The 17,708-nt window shown below is 36.1% G+C and overlaps 2 protein-coding genes across 7 annotated transcripts in view; both read left to right on the forward strand.

The window, feature by feature from the left end:
- Positions 1-11,783, forward strand: part of igsf9bb (immunoglobulin superfamily, member 9Bb) — a 143,139-nt gene extending 131,356 nt beyond the window's left edge. For all 4 annotated transcript variants that reach the window (XM_051093246.1, XM_051093248.1, XM_051093247.1 and 1 more), the window contains one exon: positions 1,172-11,783. In XM_051093246.1, the coding sequence (XP_050949203.1) occupies positions 1,172-1,386 (215 nt within the window). In that variant the 3' untranslated portion in view covers positions 1,387-11,783. The remainder of the gene's footprint in view (positions 1-1,171) is intronic.
- Positions 11,784-14,171: 2,388 nt separating this feature from the next.
- The window catches only part of arhgap32b (Rho GTPase activating protein 32b), a 122,992-nt gene continuing 119,455 nt past the window's right edge, over positions 14,172-17,708 (forward strand). For all 3 annotated transcript variants that reach the window (XM_051093240.1, XM_051093241.1, XM_051093242.1), the window contains exon 1: positions 14,172-14,649. The gene's annotated coding sequence lies outside the window, so the exon portion shown is untranslated. The remainder of the gene's footprint in view (positions 14,650-17,708) is intronic.

Consider the following 17,708-nt stretch of genomic DNA (forward strand, 5'->3'; position numbering starts at 1 on the left):
ACCAATAAACACCTGTGAGGCACTTTATTTTCCACTTTTCAATTATTTTCTTCATTGTATTGAAAATAAATGCCTTTTGATATGTGATGTTAAAAGTGAAAAGAACGAGTTCGGCAAAATTCGTACTTGGGTCGATCAGTAATTGATAATTAATAATTACAAGTGTTTCTTGCACAGCAAATTATCATATTTGTTTTCTGAAGGATCGTGTGACACTGAAAGTGTCAGGATTAATGACTGGAAAACTCAGCTAAGTTTCACTAAAAGCAGTAACTGGCAATATGGCACATGTTGCGTTTGTATTTTCATTGGTGAAACAAGAAAGAGTCTGCATTGTGATGTGACAGGCATGAAAGTAGCACCGGTTTCAGTTACCGGATGAATGGTCTGATTGAATATTAAGACCTATATTAAGGCTAGATGGCACTCAGAGACCTGAAATTTTTTGATACTGGTTTCCCCACCTCCACATATGACAGAGATTGTTGCACATGTGTAAACACAAAAATCCGCACAAGATCAGAATATTTTCTGGGCCACTTACAAATGTGGATTTTAATCAGATACATATATGATATTTGGATATAAGGTTGTGTTTACACTACTTAAAGGAGAAGTCCACTTCTTAAACAAAGAATCACATATAATGTACTCACCCCCTTGTCATCCAAGATGTTCATGTCTTTCTTTATTCAATCGTAAAGAAATTGTTTTTTTCGAGGAAAACATTTCACAATTTTTCTCCTTCTCCTTCTCTGAGATTAAAAAGTATTTAAATTGTATTTTTTTTAATGAAAATAACTGATCGTTTTGTTAGATAAGACCCTTCTTTCTTTTGCTGGGATCGTTTACAACCGCATTTGGGATCGTTTGAATCCTCATTTAAACTGCATTTTGGAAGTTCAAAATCGGGGCACCATATCAGTCCATTATATGGAGAAAAATGCTGAAATGTTCCCCTCAAAAAACATAATTTCTTTACGACTGAAGAAAGAAAGACATGAGCATCTTGGATGACAAGGGGGTGAGTACATTATATGTGATTCTTTATTTAGGAAGTGGACTTCTCCTTTAAGTAGTGTAAACACAACGTTAGTGTCTCACTGCAGCATCTTTCCACACTTTCAACACACCTGTCCTCACGTGCTCATCAGTCTTTCTCTCTACACAGGTGTGCCCCCCTCTCAGACCCAGCAGCCCCACACCTCTCAGGTCCTCCAGCCAGAAGAAGCTCTCTACCTCCGCAAGAAGAAGAAAAAGTTGACTCGCCAGGACCCGTACGCCCGCTTCTCCGCTCTGCTGTACCGTCGCCCACCCCGAGAAGACCAGAAAGCCATTTTGGCTAGTATGGACACAGCAGACCCAGACCACGCCACTCTCCTCTGAAGTCCCAGAGATTACAGGCCACACTCTCCCCAAACTCTGAGCTCCTTCCACCTTCGCTCAGCCAGCCAATGTCTTCACGTCCACACCCGACGCCAACGGTTTACTCCTCTTCTCGTTTCCGTTACGCTTAATGTATCACAAGAAAATGCTTGTGTTCCAAGGTTTTGCTCTAGTCCATTTACCTCAAATTCAGAAGGATCGGTCATCTCGAGCAGATTAAAAAGAATATCTTATATGCCTCAACTTATCTTTGGGATTTAGTGACTCTTATCAGATGGTGCGTCAGATAAGAGCACAGCTGTCAAGCTTCTGTTTCATTCTGCCAACAGTCTCGGCCATATCTAGCAGTAGATCACAGGGTTTCTCACAGGTATACCTCAAACTCACCACAATCTCAGTGCTGCTATACTGACAAACGCAGTAGGCGTTAGCAATCTGAACATTTGTATTTTCAAATATGACATTCCACAGTGCAAATTTCGAACATATTAGCAAATCATCCATGAAAAGTGCAATGCACACTACCATTTAAAAGTTTGAGGTCGGTAAGATTTTGTTGTTTTTGAAAGTGCATTTATTTGATCAAAAATACAGTAAAAACAGTAGTATTTTGATGAAAGATTTGAATATTTGAAGAAACATTTCTTATTATTATCAATGTTGAAAACATTGATACAAAAAGAACAGCATTTATGTGAAATACAAATCTTTTCGAAATGTCACTTTTGATCATTTTAAATGTGTCCATGCTAAATAAAATATAATTTCTTTAAAAAAATCTTACTGACCCCACATTTTTAAAGAGTAGCATATGAACTTGTAACATATATTTGCACCATGGCTGTTAGTAATAATGGTATTACACATGATAATGCGTGTGTTTCAGATGTTGTAAGCATTCTCTACTCTCACACTTACAATAATACTAATTCTCCACATTTGAGGAGAAAATGGAAACACTTTTTTACAAAGCACAACAATTCAGCTATTAAAGCTACAGTACAGACGGAGACACAGGCTTGGATGGCAATGGCAACCATTTGAATAAGGGAACATTTCATTCCAATGCAATTTTTGATATGTGTACTCAATTACAGAAGCTGCTATATATCCTTCTACACTTTTTGAACACAAACTTGCACTGAAGCAAAACCTTGGTGACTACTGTGAGTGACATTTTTAGTTGACGTCAACCTCACTTCTCAAGCTCTATTCAGAAAGTACTATAGTAATGCCAAAAATACTACAGCTTCCTTAATCAATAAGACTATAAAGTGTACTGTACTGTGAGGAGGATAGGATTTTGTGCCATAATAAACTATAGTATTTTTGTCATCAAAATGCGATGCCCCCTTACATAAAAAGGCATATGTTAGCCTTAATAGGGCTCCTTAATGCTTGTTCCTGTTGTTTTGATTTTCCGTTTAAGTGACAAAAGTGAAATCTACTGCCTTTGTAGGCCATTTTCGAGCCTTTTTTGTTTTTTGGTTAAACCAAAAGTGGCAATCCAGCGCCTGTCTCTCTCCGTGAAGACCCTTGGGGGAAAATCTCTTTGGGATGAGAGGGCTATTCCCAGCGGCCAAAGGTTTTTATTGTGTTTTTATCATCCAACGGTGCTTCTTTTCTACAGAAAGACATGTATTTTCACTGTCTAAACAGACATACCTGGGCAAATGTACATTTTAAGCGTGCTAGCCATTGTCCAAGGGGGATGTAAATGGCCGTCAGACGAGAAGTGGCATGTTCTGTGTCTTATCACTTGTACAGATGTGCAGTCAGTTTTTTACATTTGAAAAATGTCTAAAACTGCATCAAATGGCTGAACATTGTACTGTTTCTTCAGCCTGGGAAAATCAAATCGAAAAGCAAGTGAAGGTGAACCCTTGACCTCCAGATTGCAGGTTATGGGTGTGTGGTTCATGGCTAAACCTCTCCCAGTGGCCAATCACCACATTAAAGGCATTTTAACAGCCTACGTAAGGTGCTATAAAAAGTCTTCAGACTGAACTCTGTTAATAATATATCATTAATTTGATCTTCCAGCAGATAACGGCTGCTGCTTATAGGTGCCGTCACATTAGCGAAACTTGGTTTGTTGTCTATTACGAATAGTGAAGTCACTTTCAAACCAAGGAGCTTTCTGGTAAGGTGTGGTCACATTTAATGTTGTTTGGCTAATTCACACGTATGATGGTTAAAGATTTCGTCATAGCAGATTTCACGGATTTGACCATCAAAAATCTGTTTGGTTTCAAAGTGACGTCTGCGCGAGCTGCGACAGACAAGAAGTTTCACCGAAATTTTGCAAATGTGACTGCACCTTATATCCTGAACACCTCAGTATTTGATGTTTTAGGATTTCAACATCATCCTGCATCTGTCCGATAAGCTTTCAAGTGCGGTCACATTGACAAGACATTTTAATTCACCTTATTCTTCAACGCGGAGGTAAGCATATGGGCGAGACTTCCGGTACGTTAGCTGCTTTAGGGAAATAACCAGTGTTGCCAAGTTGGGCTACTTTAAAACTATTGCAACAGGTTGTTTTTCATGTCCGCGGGCTAAAGCGACCTCGAAAACGTGATATTTAGCCACTGGAATGCGAATTTTACCAAGGGGAACCCTACCAAAAAAATGTGTATTTTACCCCTGTAATGCGTTGTGAAAACCTGGCAACCCTGGAAATAACCAGAATAAAACAATGCACAGTAAACGGTAAAACGGTTTCACTACAAACCAGTGTGTTCACAATTAAGGTAATACGTTAAAATAATATTGTAAGACACACCAATTTGCAATATCAAGCAGCAAAACGAGCTGTTTTGTAACGCTAAAGACCCATAAAATTTACAAACGGCTGCACCCTGAGAAAAATAAGGTGGATAGAAATCCTCACGTTAGGAAGTTTCGTGTGAGGATTAAAGATTTCCCCACGTAGATTTCGAGTTGGTTATGGGATTCGCCACGTTGACCAACCTAAACCTCACCGGTTTGAAAGTGATTTTTGTCAGAGCTGTGCTACGTACATACGTACTTCTATAAAAGTTTGTTAATGTGACCGCACTTTATGCAGCCTGCTGTGGCGTTTTGAGGGTCATCAATGATATCGACATTCATACTTGACTAGCATCGGAGCGTTAAACATTAGCGAGCGTGAGTTTCAAGCTCGGAAGCAAACGTCCGTTGGGAAGCTACGCTGTCGTTGCAGCTGCCGTGTGGTAAAGATTTAATTCATTTGTTTGGATGTAACGTTGGCTTATACGTGACAGACCAGCGCATCAAGTGCTCCTTTGCACCTTTTAGGCGTCAGAAAAGGTCAGCCTTTGTGGAAGATGTTGATTTGGATAAGGGGATTGATTGTCAACGAGTCAGACACCATTTTAAGCTTTTAGCGATTCTGAGCTAGACATGTTTTATTTAGCATTGCGCCGTGAGACCTGCTCAGATTCCCGAACCGTGATTGAGCCGTCATTTGTATGTTGTGTGAATGGCTTTACATTTTTAGCAAAGACTTGATTGTTCATACTTGTAGTTGTTTTATTTGTAAATCAAGTAACCAGATTAGATGAGGCCTACTTGCTAAAGTTACAGTAGGTATTCTATGTGTGTGTGTGTGTGTGTGTGTGTGTGTGTGTTAAAGACGCACTGTTTTAGGTAGGTAGAGGCGACTGATCATCTCGTTCATTCGGGAGATCTGCTTATCTTAAGTATTTTTGATCCATTTCACTGGGCAATTGTCAAATGGTGCTTTCTAAAAAAAAAATACGACTATTTAATGATCTAAATATTGTGTTCCTTTTTTATTTAAAGCCTTCATACAAGAGAATAATATCGAAATGAATATCCAAAATGCTAGGAATGTACTGTAATATGTCAAAAAAAAAAAACTGTATATAATATAATAGCATATATTGCACAATGTATTATAAAATTTTAGTAATTTTGAATAAATTGGCCAATATATGCACGCAACAGAATATATTGATATAAAACATATTGTCATATTTTGGATTCAGTTTCTAATGTTACTTTTTCATGAGGGTTGGAATGCATGAGAGCATTTTTGAGCCAAAAGAGCTATTTATGTGTTGTAAATGATTCAGTCCACTTGCATTCACTCTCACGTTGGATTTGCAGCCTGTTTATTTTGTCGGTGAATGTTTTTTACGTCGAAACCCGAAAGGATACCAGTCTAGCTCACGTTCTGCTTTGCAGGGGACTTCTGCTACTGTAGCATCAATCGTTGAACAGATTGGCTAACTCTAGAGCGGCCGGATAAATGAGCTGTTTGGGGATTTTGAGAGGTAATTAATGCTAACTTGATTCGACTCATGGGCGGTGTAAGATGAGATTCATTGTAACAGATTCTTGAGCTTGATGAAATGAACCTTTATCTTTTTAGTAGCATTATAGACGTGGTAGAGATTCTTTCAAGCATTAGTCGATTTATTTATTATTATACTGTACTGATTTTATATGCCATTTATATCTATATGATGGTTAAAACATCTCAAGATCAGCGTTTTTTCCATTCCAGATCATTCTGAGGTGCATAATTTTTAATAAAAACATCTTCATAAATCTCTGTTCCTTTGTTTTGTTTTGTTCTCATCATCTCATATGCTAGCAGCATGTTTCGCTTTGCATCTTCTAGTTTTTCTTTCCTGTTTACATCACATTCACATTTATGTTCTGAGCGGACACTTGCTTACCAAAGCAACTTACGAGAAAGTGCAAATTTTGCAGAACTGGCAAATGCCTGAATATTACTTCGTCTTGGAATGAAAGATGCTTTATTCATAACCAAACTGGTTTTAGCTGGTCTGTTGATTGTTTAGTCGCAGAAGATGTTTGGATGCTGATTTATGCCTCCGTTGGTACTTTAGCTGCTTGCTTCTGGTCACAGAAAAAAAGAGCTAAAATGTTTGAAATGGAAAGTCTAGACTAGAGAAGTTTTTGAGAGTCTAACCCTGTTTTATTATATACATGTTTACATAATAAAGAATAGATTTGTATTTATTACCTTTTTAGCATGGTTTTGGGATTTTGCTGAATGTTACTGAACCAATCAATCATGATATGGGTGCAACAAGATATGATATTATTTATTTACTTATCATATAATATTTGATTATAGTTGTTTATTATATTTGTTTCATTTAACAGAAAAACATTGCACAAAAAACTGCCACTAGATACACAATTCTGTCATTTACACACCTTCATGTTGTTCCAGAGTTATATTCTTTTGTGTAACAAAAAAGGTGTTTTGAAGAATGTCTTTTGCTTTCACAGAAGAAAGTGAAAAACATAAGGGAGGTAAATGACTTTTTGAGTTTTTATTTTTAACATCGCAATGACACCACTTTATGGATGCCCATTTCCGCCACTGATAAAAAATTTTAAAAAAGGAAATTGCACCAATTTATCTCACAGTTCTGACGTTTTTTATTTTTTCTTCATGTTTTTCTCAGAATTGTGAGATATAAACTTACAGTTGTTGTGAGTTATAAAGTCAGAATCACAAGATATAAACTCGAAATTCTGATTTTTTCCACAGAATTGCGTGATATAAACTAGCAATTGCGAAGTATGAAGTCAGAATTGTGAGACAAACTTTTCTCAGAATTGCATGTTGATATATCGCAATTCTGACTTTATAACACTTTTTGACTTTATAAACACTAATAGCAAATGCGAGTTATTAAATCAGAATTGTGAGATATAAACTCGCAATTCTGCAGTCTTTTTTCTCTCAAAAATGGACTTTAAATCTTGCAGTTGTTTGTCACAATTCTGAGAAAAAGTTGAGATATAAACTCACATTTTCAAGAAAAAAGTCAGAATTGCGAGTTTTTATCTCGAAATACTTTTTCTCGCAGAGAAAAAAAGGTCAGAATTGAGTTTATATTTCGCAGTTCTGACTTTAGAACTCATAATTGTGAGTTTATATCACAATTCTGAGAAAAAAGTCAGAATTGAGTTTATATCACACATTTCTTAGAAAAAAATCTGAATGGTGAGTTTATATTGTGCAATTCTGACTTTAAAACTCGCAAGTGCGAGTTTGTTTCACACAATTCTGAGACAAAAATCAGAATTGTGAGTTTATATCATGCAATTCTGAGAAAAAAGTCAGAACTGCAAGTTTATAGCACAATTCTGAGTAAAAAAAAAAAAAAAAGTCAGAATTGTGATTTTATATCATGCAATTCTGAGAAAAAAAGTCAGAATTGTGAGTTTATATCACACATTTCTTAGAAAAAAATCTGAATGGTGAGTTTATATTATGCAATTCTGACTTTAAAACTCGCAGTTGCGAGTTTGTATCACATTTCTTAGAAAAAAATCTGAATTGTGAGTTTATATTATGCAATTCTGACTTTAAAACTCACAAGTGCGAGTTTGTTTCACACAATTCTGAGACAAATATCAGAATTGTGAGTTTATGTCATGCAATTCTGAGAAAAAAGTCAAAATTACAAGTTTATAGCACAATTCTGAGTAAAAAACAATCAGAATTGTGAGTTTATATCATGCAGTTCTGACCTTATTTCTCACAACTGTGACTTTATCTCACACAATTCTGCGAAATAGTCAGAATTGCAAGATATAAACTCACAATTCTGACTTTATTTCTCGCAATTGTGAATTTATCTCACACAGTTCTGAGAAAAAGTCAAACTTGTGAGTTCATATATCGCAATTCTGACTTTATAACTCGCAAATGTGAGTTTATGTCTCCCAGTTCTGAGAAAAAAGTCAGAACTGTGAGATAAAAAGTTGCAATAACCTTTTTTATTTTTATTCAGTGGTGGAAATGGGCTTCTATACCACCAGAGGTAAAAAAGAAAAAGGAAAAAGAAATAGTAACATATGTATGATAGTTTGATGAATAGAGCAATGATTTCATGTGCACTTTTAAAAATAATTGTAAAAAAAAAAGTAAATGTGACAAACACAATGCATTGCACATCCAACACAGCCTTTAATACAGTTTTAAGTCTGAGCAGAGGAAATTCAGAGCGCTTTAACCCTTAAAATGACCCTTACTGTGTGTTCATTCATTTCCTTTTGTGTTCATTCATTGCAGTTGCATATATATTACGTATCCAGCTCTTTTCCAATTATTGATGCCACTAATGAGTTAACAAGCTAACCTATAAGTTAACCTCTCAAAAGATGACCTCTTATAGTACATCAGGGATACAAAAAGCATACGAATAATCATGCTGCTCATCGTTTTGGTACGCAGTCTCAGATCGAGAGGGAAAACGCATGGAATCAGCACAATGTAGAGGACGAGATAGAGAGAGGCGGTCGTGTCCTCACATGGCACTTAGTGCAGGAAACACATAGGGATTTTCAGGACACCAGCTCCACAGCAGACACACATACCAGAACTACCACAAGGTGTAAATAAAAAAATGCAAATCATGCAATATATATATTTTTTTGTAAATGAGAATATGTGGTACACTGTGGCTGTTGATGGATGAGTGGAGTCACTTTATGGTCTGTCTCAGTGGTTTATAAAAACATGTAGCAGACCTTTAGATGTATATTCAAACTTAAACACGCTATTAGAATCGCAAACCAAAGTGGAAGGTGTTATCGATTATTTTATTTTTTTTGCCATTACAGTACACCTCTGGTTCAAGCAATACAAAAAGACAAACGTGACAACACAATGAGAGATAAAACTGATATTAGACATTTCTGCTTATGTTTTCATGATCAAATCTCATTTTCAAAGTTATTTCATAAACAATTCATGCTCATCTTCAGAGAACCTAATGAACTATAGCATAGATTTTAAAGAAATGCTTCACAAATGACCGAGTTGAATCGTGCAGTTCGATACACCTGCGGAGATGGATTTTCTTTCGTTATTTTTTTACTTAGTCCAGTTCCAGTGCTGTTTGAATAGTCAGCAGCAGATCTTATGTCTGCTGACTAAAACGGCGTTTGACGGTCTGTTGTGGGGGTAGATTGTGTGGCACCTGCAATATGTATAGCAGCACAGTCCAAGATATATGTATTCTGTATTCTTATAGTCAACAGACTGTACCAGTAGAAATATTTTGACAGTGTACTGTATGTATAAATAACAGATATTTATAGTTACGTAATAAAGGCGAATTGGGGAATCTTTAATTTTGTACTGCGAGAAAAAGCGAGAGGATTTGTTCCAATTTAGATGTCTTGTTTATGGAGAAATACAGTATATGTTCTTTCTGCTGTTAGATGCTCATGGTAGCAAGGTGTGGTCATTAGCGAATAGCAGAAGATGCGAACTGCTTTTGTAGTAGGTATGTATTCTAAACAATCACCGTAATCTTTTCTAGAGACCTCAGTGTGGTGTGTAAGCAGCCATACCATTGAACATATCATGACTTGGTGCTATTGCTGATCTATTTTGTGGTCCAGACCAGAGATAACTCACACTTCTCACCATCTTTCCTCTAGATTTACAAAGTGAAAGATAGAAAACCACACATGAATACTTAAAAAATGTACTTTGCGCTACCAAAAACTAGAGGCGATCGTCGGCATTTAGAAAATATTGGATCAAGACACTTGGCAGTCAGGAAAACAAACTATAGGGCCACGTTCACACTGTCAGTTTTTGGGATTGACAACCGCATTTACTTACAGGTGTGACTCTCGAAGTGTCCCGTTCACACAGCAGCTTACCATGTCTACACCGGGTGCGACAAAATACAGTAGAACCCATTGTAATCAATGATGCTGTCTACACTGGATGCGGCGCGACATGACAAATTCCTGACAGTAAACTGCTGCCACGTTCTATTTATGACGTGCTCACACAAAGTTCAAGTGATTTGCAAGTTGCAACGGTCGCTTTGTTGCGTCCAGTGTAGACAGACTTTAGCTGTTGCGTCGCAGCCAGTGTAGACACTGTGTTACAGTTGCTTTACGAATAGTGTCTGTATGAACATGCAACGGGAGTCAAACCTGTATTCCTTATGAGTGACCATAGCAACAGAGACCAAAGCAATATCTAACGTGGCGTCGTCCGTAAAACTGAAAGTATCTGTTTCTGACAGGACAATAGTCGCACTGAATGACATGACAGACAACTAGTTCTCCGGTCCTGTTCCGCTCACACAGCGCGTGTGTTCCAAGAATGCGGTCCTGAAAATTACAGGTGTGAGTTCGGTTATAGAACACGGTTGTCGCAACCGTAAATAACCACACTGTGTGTGAACGTAACCGTATTAAGGATTCAAATATGGTATTGACAACCTTATTTTGCTGCTGTGTGAACGTGGCCTATGAGGTTATAGTTGCAGTGCAAAATAGTTAATTTTGGGTAGATTAACAATGTTAACCCTTTTGGTAGCTTCATCATAGATCGTACTGATATAATACCTTTGCACCATCACAGTCTTTTTATTTCATTTGTAGGATCGTTTGCAGATTTGCACATCACAACAGGACCTCATTCAGAGTCAATCAAATGGCATTAAAATGCCATTACTTTTCATCGATGTGGGTTTCAATCCATATGCTGTACACTCTACATTTGCCTACACAGAAAATAAAATGAATTAAACAATAAATTGCAATCGGAGATCATAAACAAGACCAGGATTTCCTTTTAAGATGGTTTGATTTATATATATATATATACAATTTCCATTTTTTTTTTTTTTTTGGTGAACTACTTTTTTCAAAAGTGTCATTTCTTATTCTATATTACAGGATGAATGTTATTATCTGACATGTTGAACAATACTGGAATGTGAGAATCGGCTTTGTATCATTTAATCTCATTTGTGTTGTTCTCACTGCTGTTCAATAGCTTCGCTGTATTGTTTTGATGTGCTTTCATGTTTCAGATACAGTAAATGACATTTGAAGCGACACCCATAGGGTTAACTCTGTTTACCTCTCTTGTACAGTGCTCTTATTAATTGCACCGTTCTGTAATGGTTGCCCTTACGTTATGAGTTTCAGTCAGTACTTTGAGTGCTATGGTTTTTCATTCTCCACTAGCTATAAATTGACTAACAGCTAGACTACATGACCTCAGACACAGTGGAGGAAGGGAATGATGCTGTTTGTTTAAAAAAAAAAAAAAGAGAATCAGAGTTGCTTTATTCATCAAGACTAAGGTTATAGATTTTACATATATAGAACAGATAGAATAGATTCACGTGGAGCTGCCAAGTATATAAATAAATGAACAATTATAACTATTTAAAGAAAAAAAGACTACAGTAGTAGATACTGACCTCACCCTGAACACTTAAAGGTTCACATCACTCAGTACTGGTACAGCTCATTGACATTTTCAGATGCTAGACCCATGTAATTTTTTCCCTGCTTCAAAAATGTTTTGTATTTTGATATAATAAAAGAGACAAGAAAATGACAGCATGCTTGTGTGAGCTTGCATATATATGTAAATGACCTGTTATATTTTGATGTTTACATACACCTTGTAAAATCTGTAAAATGTTAATTATTTTACCAAAATAAGAGGGGTCATACAAAATGCATGTTTTTTTTATTATTATTATTATTATTATTTACTACTGACTGGAATAAGATATTTCACATAAAAGACATTTACATATAGTCCATCAGAGAAAATAATTATTACATTTATAAAAATGACCCAATTCAAAAGTTTACATACACTTGATTCTTAATACTGTGTTGTTACCTGAATACTCCACAGCTGTTTTTTTGTTGTTGTTTGTTTAGTGATAGTTGTTCATGAATTCCTTGTTTGTCCTGAACAGTTAAACTGCCTGCTGTTCTTCAGAAAAAATTCTTCAGGATTTCCCACATATTCTTTGGTTTTTAAGCATTTTTGTGTATTTGAACCTTTTCCAACAATGACTGTATGATTTTGAGATCCATCTTTTCACACTGAGGAAAACTGAGGGACTCATATGCAACTATTACAGAAGGATCAAACGCTCAGTGATGCCTCAGAGGGTAAAACATTGCATTAAGAGCCGGGGGTAAAAACTTTTGAACTCAATGAAGATGTGCACATTTTTCTTATTTTGCCTGGATATCATATTTTTTTTATTTAGTACTGCCCTTCTGAAGCTACAGAAGATACTTACTTGTTTCCCAGAAGATAAATAAGTTAAATTTACCCTGACATTCATATTCAAAAAGTTTTCACCCCCCGGCTCTTAATGCATCATGTTTCCTTCTGAGGCATCACTGAGCGTTTGAACCTTCTGTAATAGTTGCATATGAGTCCCTTAGTTGTCCTCAGTTTGAAAAGATGGATCTCAAAATCATACAGTCTTTGTTAGAAAGGGTTCAAATACACAAAAATGCTGAAAAACCAAATCGGGCAGTTTAACTAAGTATTGTATTTTAAATGGATTGATTCATTCCCAAGTTTTTCCAAACCTTGTATGAGTTTATTTTGTCTGTTGAAACCAAAAAAAAGTATTTGCCTTTTTTAATACTATAGAAGTCAATGGCTACCATCAATTGTTTGGTTAGCAACATTCTTTAAAATATCTTCTTTTGTGCTTAACAAATGGAAGAAGCTCATACAGGTTTGGAACAACTTGAGTGTGAGTAAATGACAACAGAATTTTAATTTTTAGGTGAACTGTCCTTTTAAATTTGTTTTCGAAAAGGCAGTTGTGAAAGATTAATACCTGAAATGAATGAGGTGATTGCAAAAAAATCTCAGATCATAACCTAATACTTCAGATACATTAAATTATATTAAACTTAATCAAAACAGTAATAACAATATGCATCTTTTGTCAGATATATATGAGTTTATTTGCAAAAATCATGTTTTTTTAATGTTGTCATGTTTTAATTGTATTTTATTGTGTTAGTCATATTTTTAGTTATTTTTAGTTTAATCAAAATAACCCAACTGCAGTTTGATTGAGATTAACTGGAATGCATAATGAAAAATACATGATTTTTGAAAATTGATCTGTTTTTGCAAATTAACTCTTCATATAAATTTATTTTTTCCCATATAATAAGTATATAGTAGTATTCATAATATATAAAAACAAGACAAAGTATGTAAGTATAACATAATATACAGATGATTAGTCAGAGTGTAAACATCTTGGGATTTTAAAATAATTTTGCTTATTTTAAAATGGTGATATTAACAACACCAGTTAAACATTTAATGTATGCCTGATGTGCAAATATGATTATTTCACAGGATTTACTGTCTGACTGTGCTGTCAGTTCAATAGATGGAGCTGAAGATCAGCTCTAAAGCATTTGTGCACCCAATTCATTCATTCATTCATTAAAGTGAATTCCAGATTTATAATTATTAATAATAAATATTCAACACATTATTTATGTAGCTGATATTTATTTCAGGTCTGTAGCCCGTTTAGTCCCAGTAGACTCAGGAATCAGTAATTTGTGTGTTAATTTGCTCCTTGTTACAACTGGATTTAACAGTGCTGTAAGTGTAATTTATTTTTCTATTACAATCATGATTTACACTTACTGCATAAATTGTAATGTATGACCAATGTAGGCTATATAAAGTCTTGCATGATTAATATGCAGCCTACTGTAACAGTCAGAGCCTGAATATTTAAATAAAACGAGCACTGTACGACAGTTTCATGACCTGAAAAAGGCGTACATCGAGATCTAACAAGAAATGCTCATAAAACGGGAAATATTTAATGGTGCTTCAGCCCTGATAATATCATCTGGACTTTTGCGCCAATCGCACTTATGTGCTCACGGTGACGCGCATAGAACACCACTGCGCGGTCACGCTTTTGAATGTTGAATCGAAGTCTCCCATGGCAAGTGGCGGTACGCGTGGCTCAGCCGACAAGACAGCACACCTCTCTTCAAATATCCGCAAACATTAACATGGACGGCAGATACGTGACAGATGTAGGCACATATTCAGTCATATTTTTGTAAAGTTCAGTCAGGAGCGCCGCGCGAACAGCTGGTTGGTTGTAGCTAGCTGCAAAGCTAGCTCGACAAACCCCTTCCCCACTAGGAGATTTTTAATGAACCTTTATGATTTCATCTCTCTGAAGTGCAATTCTCTCCAGCACAATCCAGTTTCGCCTGGACTTTTTGGTCTTTTCCGTTTAAATCTCTTCATTTCACGATGCGACTCTCTGGCACTGGGTTTCTCAGCTGGCTCGCTGCGGTCTTCGTGGAGGATCACTGGAGAGAGCGGTGCTGAGCTACACTGACACCCCAATATTCATTTTCTCGATTATTTACAGTATTCTACCACCGGTAAGTACTTAAACATAACGGGTTACCGTGATATTTATTCATAACTTGATAGTGAAACGCTTGCACGAATGGGGAAAGTGAAGCGGTTAGAATATACGTGCGCGCGTGTGCGCTCGCATGTCCTCCTATAATAAACTCTGCTAAATAGCTATACATTATGCTCGATGATATTTTCTGCCGTTTGCATATTACATGTCGATATACTGGTGTGCACTGGATGTAGGAATCGATTAGAATGTAATATTAATATTAATTTAACGTTACATGCTGTATAGTCTCTGCGAGCTGGGTTGTTTATTCTGTAGCCTACTTTTAAGGGTGCATAAACTTAGTACATTGTCGCTCGATGTTGTCGTTAAATCACCCTTTAAGATGAGATATACAAATAGAAACAGTCAAAAAAAGAAGTGCTTTTCAAGACGGTACCTTTCGTGTTTCATAATTAGTTATGGCAATGAGGTTGTTATATATAACATTTTATATAACATTTTTTTTTTTTTACCCTATCCTGTACTTAATACAATATATTGTGACCCTGAACCACAAAACCAGTCATAAGTGTCAATTTTTCGAAATGTGTACTCTTATAGCTGAATAAATAAGATTTCCATTGATGTATGGGTTTCTTAGGATAGGACAATAATTTGAGAGATGCAACTATTTGAAAATCTGGAATCTGAGGGTGCAAAATAATTTGAATATGGAGAAAATCGCCTTTAAAGTTGTCCAGATGAAGTTCTTAGCAATGCATATTACTAATCAAAAATTAAGTTCTGATATATTTATGTTTGGAAATGTGCACAATGTCTTTACTTAATATCCTAATGATTTTTGGCATAAAAGAAAAAATGATCATTTTAACCCATACAATGTGTTTTTGGCTATGGCTGCAAATATCCCCGTGCTACTTAAGACTGGTTTTGTGGTCCAGGGTCACATATATGCATCTTTATCTAACCATTAGTCTTTACAGATGAGAGTTTGTGTACGCTTGCAGTACATTCAGGTCTGGCTTTCGTTTTTTGGTCTGAGGGATTTTGCATTCACGAATCAATATTTTAAACCGAACTCTGATTGTTATACATGCGCTAGACAGTGAAAAATGCTCTCCTCTCAGCCACTTTGCTTTTGAAAAATAATGATGTGAATCCTAAATTGTATTACAGTCTCTGAAAGATTCCCAGACTTGACATTAAGCCTGTAGAGTCAGCTGGAGGCATCTGTGTGCATATTAAAGCAGCTCTGTGCTCTTGGTGCTGAGCTCAAAATATTGATTTTGGTGATAGAATTACAGCAATATGTATATGTATAGCTTGGGCTCTAGCCTGTGTTGTGATACAGCTTTCATTAATTGTTTCATTATTTCTCTCCAGTCTTACTAAGACCAACCTCATCTAATCTAGCCTGATTCATTTTAAAGAGATAGTCCACCCAAAAATAAAAATTCTTTTATCAGTTACTCACCCTCATCTTGTTCCAAACTTCTATTACTTTCGTTCTTCTGCCGAACACACACACAAAAAAGATTTTTCGAACAGAACAGTTCAAGTTCCTATTGACTATTATATTTTTCATCCCATGAGTTGTCATTAAGATTTGAATAGTTGCTGAAGCAATGAACTGTTATTGATTGGCACAGTGGTCGTATGCCGCTCATATTTCCTCTCATCTTTCCTCTCATCTTTCCAATTTCTTGCATCAGTAGAATGCAAATTCCATGCTACTCCAACAGCGATTATTTGCAGAACGATGATGCGTAACTCTATGAAATGGTCATATACTACAACTCTGATAACAAGCAATAACACATTAACTGTTTAAATGACAGTATAATTGAAGGTAAGGAGCAAGATAAGCATCCAAACTGATAACATATGTTGCATGGATGTGATTGGACTGAATTGTTATTGCGTAAACCCACCGCCGAAGCAACCACTTCATAGAAAAGCTCTCATATTGAATTCATTTTTTGTAACGCACTATTGAAGCTTTTCTTTCCCAAACGGCATGAGATCAAAGTCTGATTTCATTAGTTCATCTATTCTCTAACTCAGACAGGCAGTGTGGGATAAGATATTGATATCTGACCTACATAACTAGCGAAGACACTCCCTGCACGAATACAAATTGAATGCACATTTGTAAGGTCATTACAAAATGTGTTACACGTATTGCTCTTGATAGAAAGGTTTGGAACGTTTCCATCCATACATGTGATTCTTTCTATTAGATCTTGAAGTATTAGAAGCAATGCATCACTGTAGAAGATGGGAAGTGTGCTATCATAAGTTTATGTTGGCTTTCTAATGCCTGTGACTTCATGTTTCCTCCCTCTTTTTTAATATTTTCAGATGTCGTTTAGTCTTTTGATTGAAGAGCTTGGCGTTTGATTAACATTTAGCCATACTTGCTTTCCAGCTATTTTAAATGCTGTAGGGCTTGTCATGAGATAAAAGCCAGCAAGTTTAGATTTTCTGTAATATCCTTAAATGGAAATGAATCTCTCTCGGTAGACTAAGCGTAATTTGTGTTGGTGAAAACAGCATATGTGATTCAAGATACAGTGTCAGCCACATCAGAATGATACGGGGTGTGTTGTAATATTAACGTTCGATTCTCTCCAGCAGCCATCTGTTTTCCTTATGTGGAGGGGATTGCATTTTTTCTTGTGTACTTGGTGAATGCCTTCAGGTCATCACACTGCTCTGCGAAATGAGGAAAGAATTTAAATCTTCGCATTGAAATAAGCATATTGCTGTCTGTGTTTCTTCATTTTTTTTTTTCTTTCTCTCTCTTCACATACATTAGTGGCTGATAGTTTGAGTTTGAATTAATGGCCTTGGAATCTCTGGATGTGAACAGCGTTTGCTTTGTAAGTCTATGCAAACACATGCAAAACAGAATAACATAAGGCTGTGCTGTTCAGACAGCCATTGTGAGGAGGTAGATATTATACAAACCTTTCTTTTTGATGGATTTACTAGTGTGATTCACCTCTCTGGAACAAACAGAAGTTTCTTTCTGATAGGAATTCATTGATATTTTCAGTTGAATGGGCA

Source organism: Labeo rohita, chromosome 21 (genome assembly GCF_022985175.1).
Source record: "Labeo rohita strain BAU-BD-2019 chromosome 21, IGBB_LRoh.1.0, whole genome shotgun sequence".
In the NCBI taxonomy this organism is placed as follows: Eukaryota; Metazoa; Chordata; class Actinopteri; order Cypriniformes; family Cyprinidae; genus Labeo; species Labeo rohita.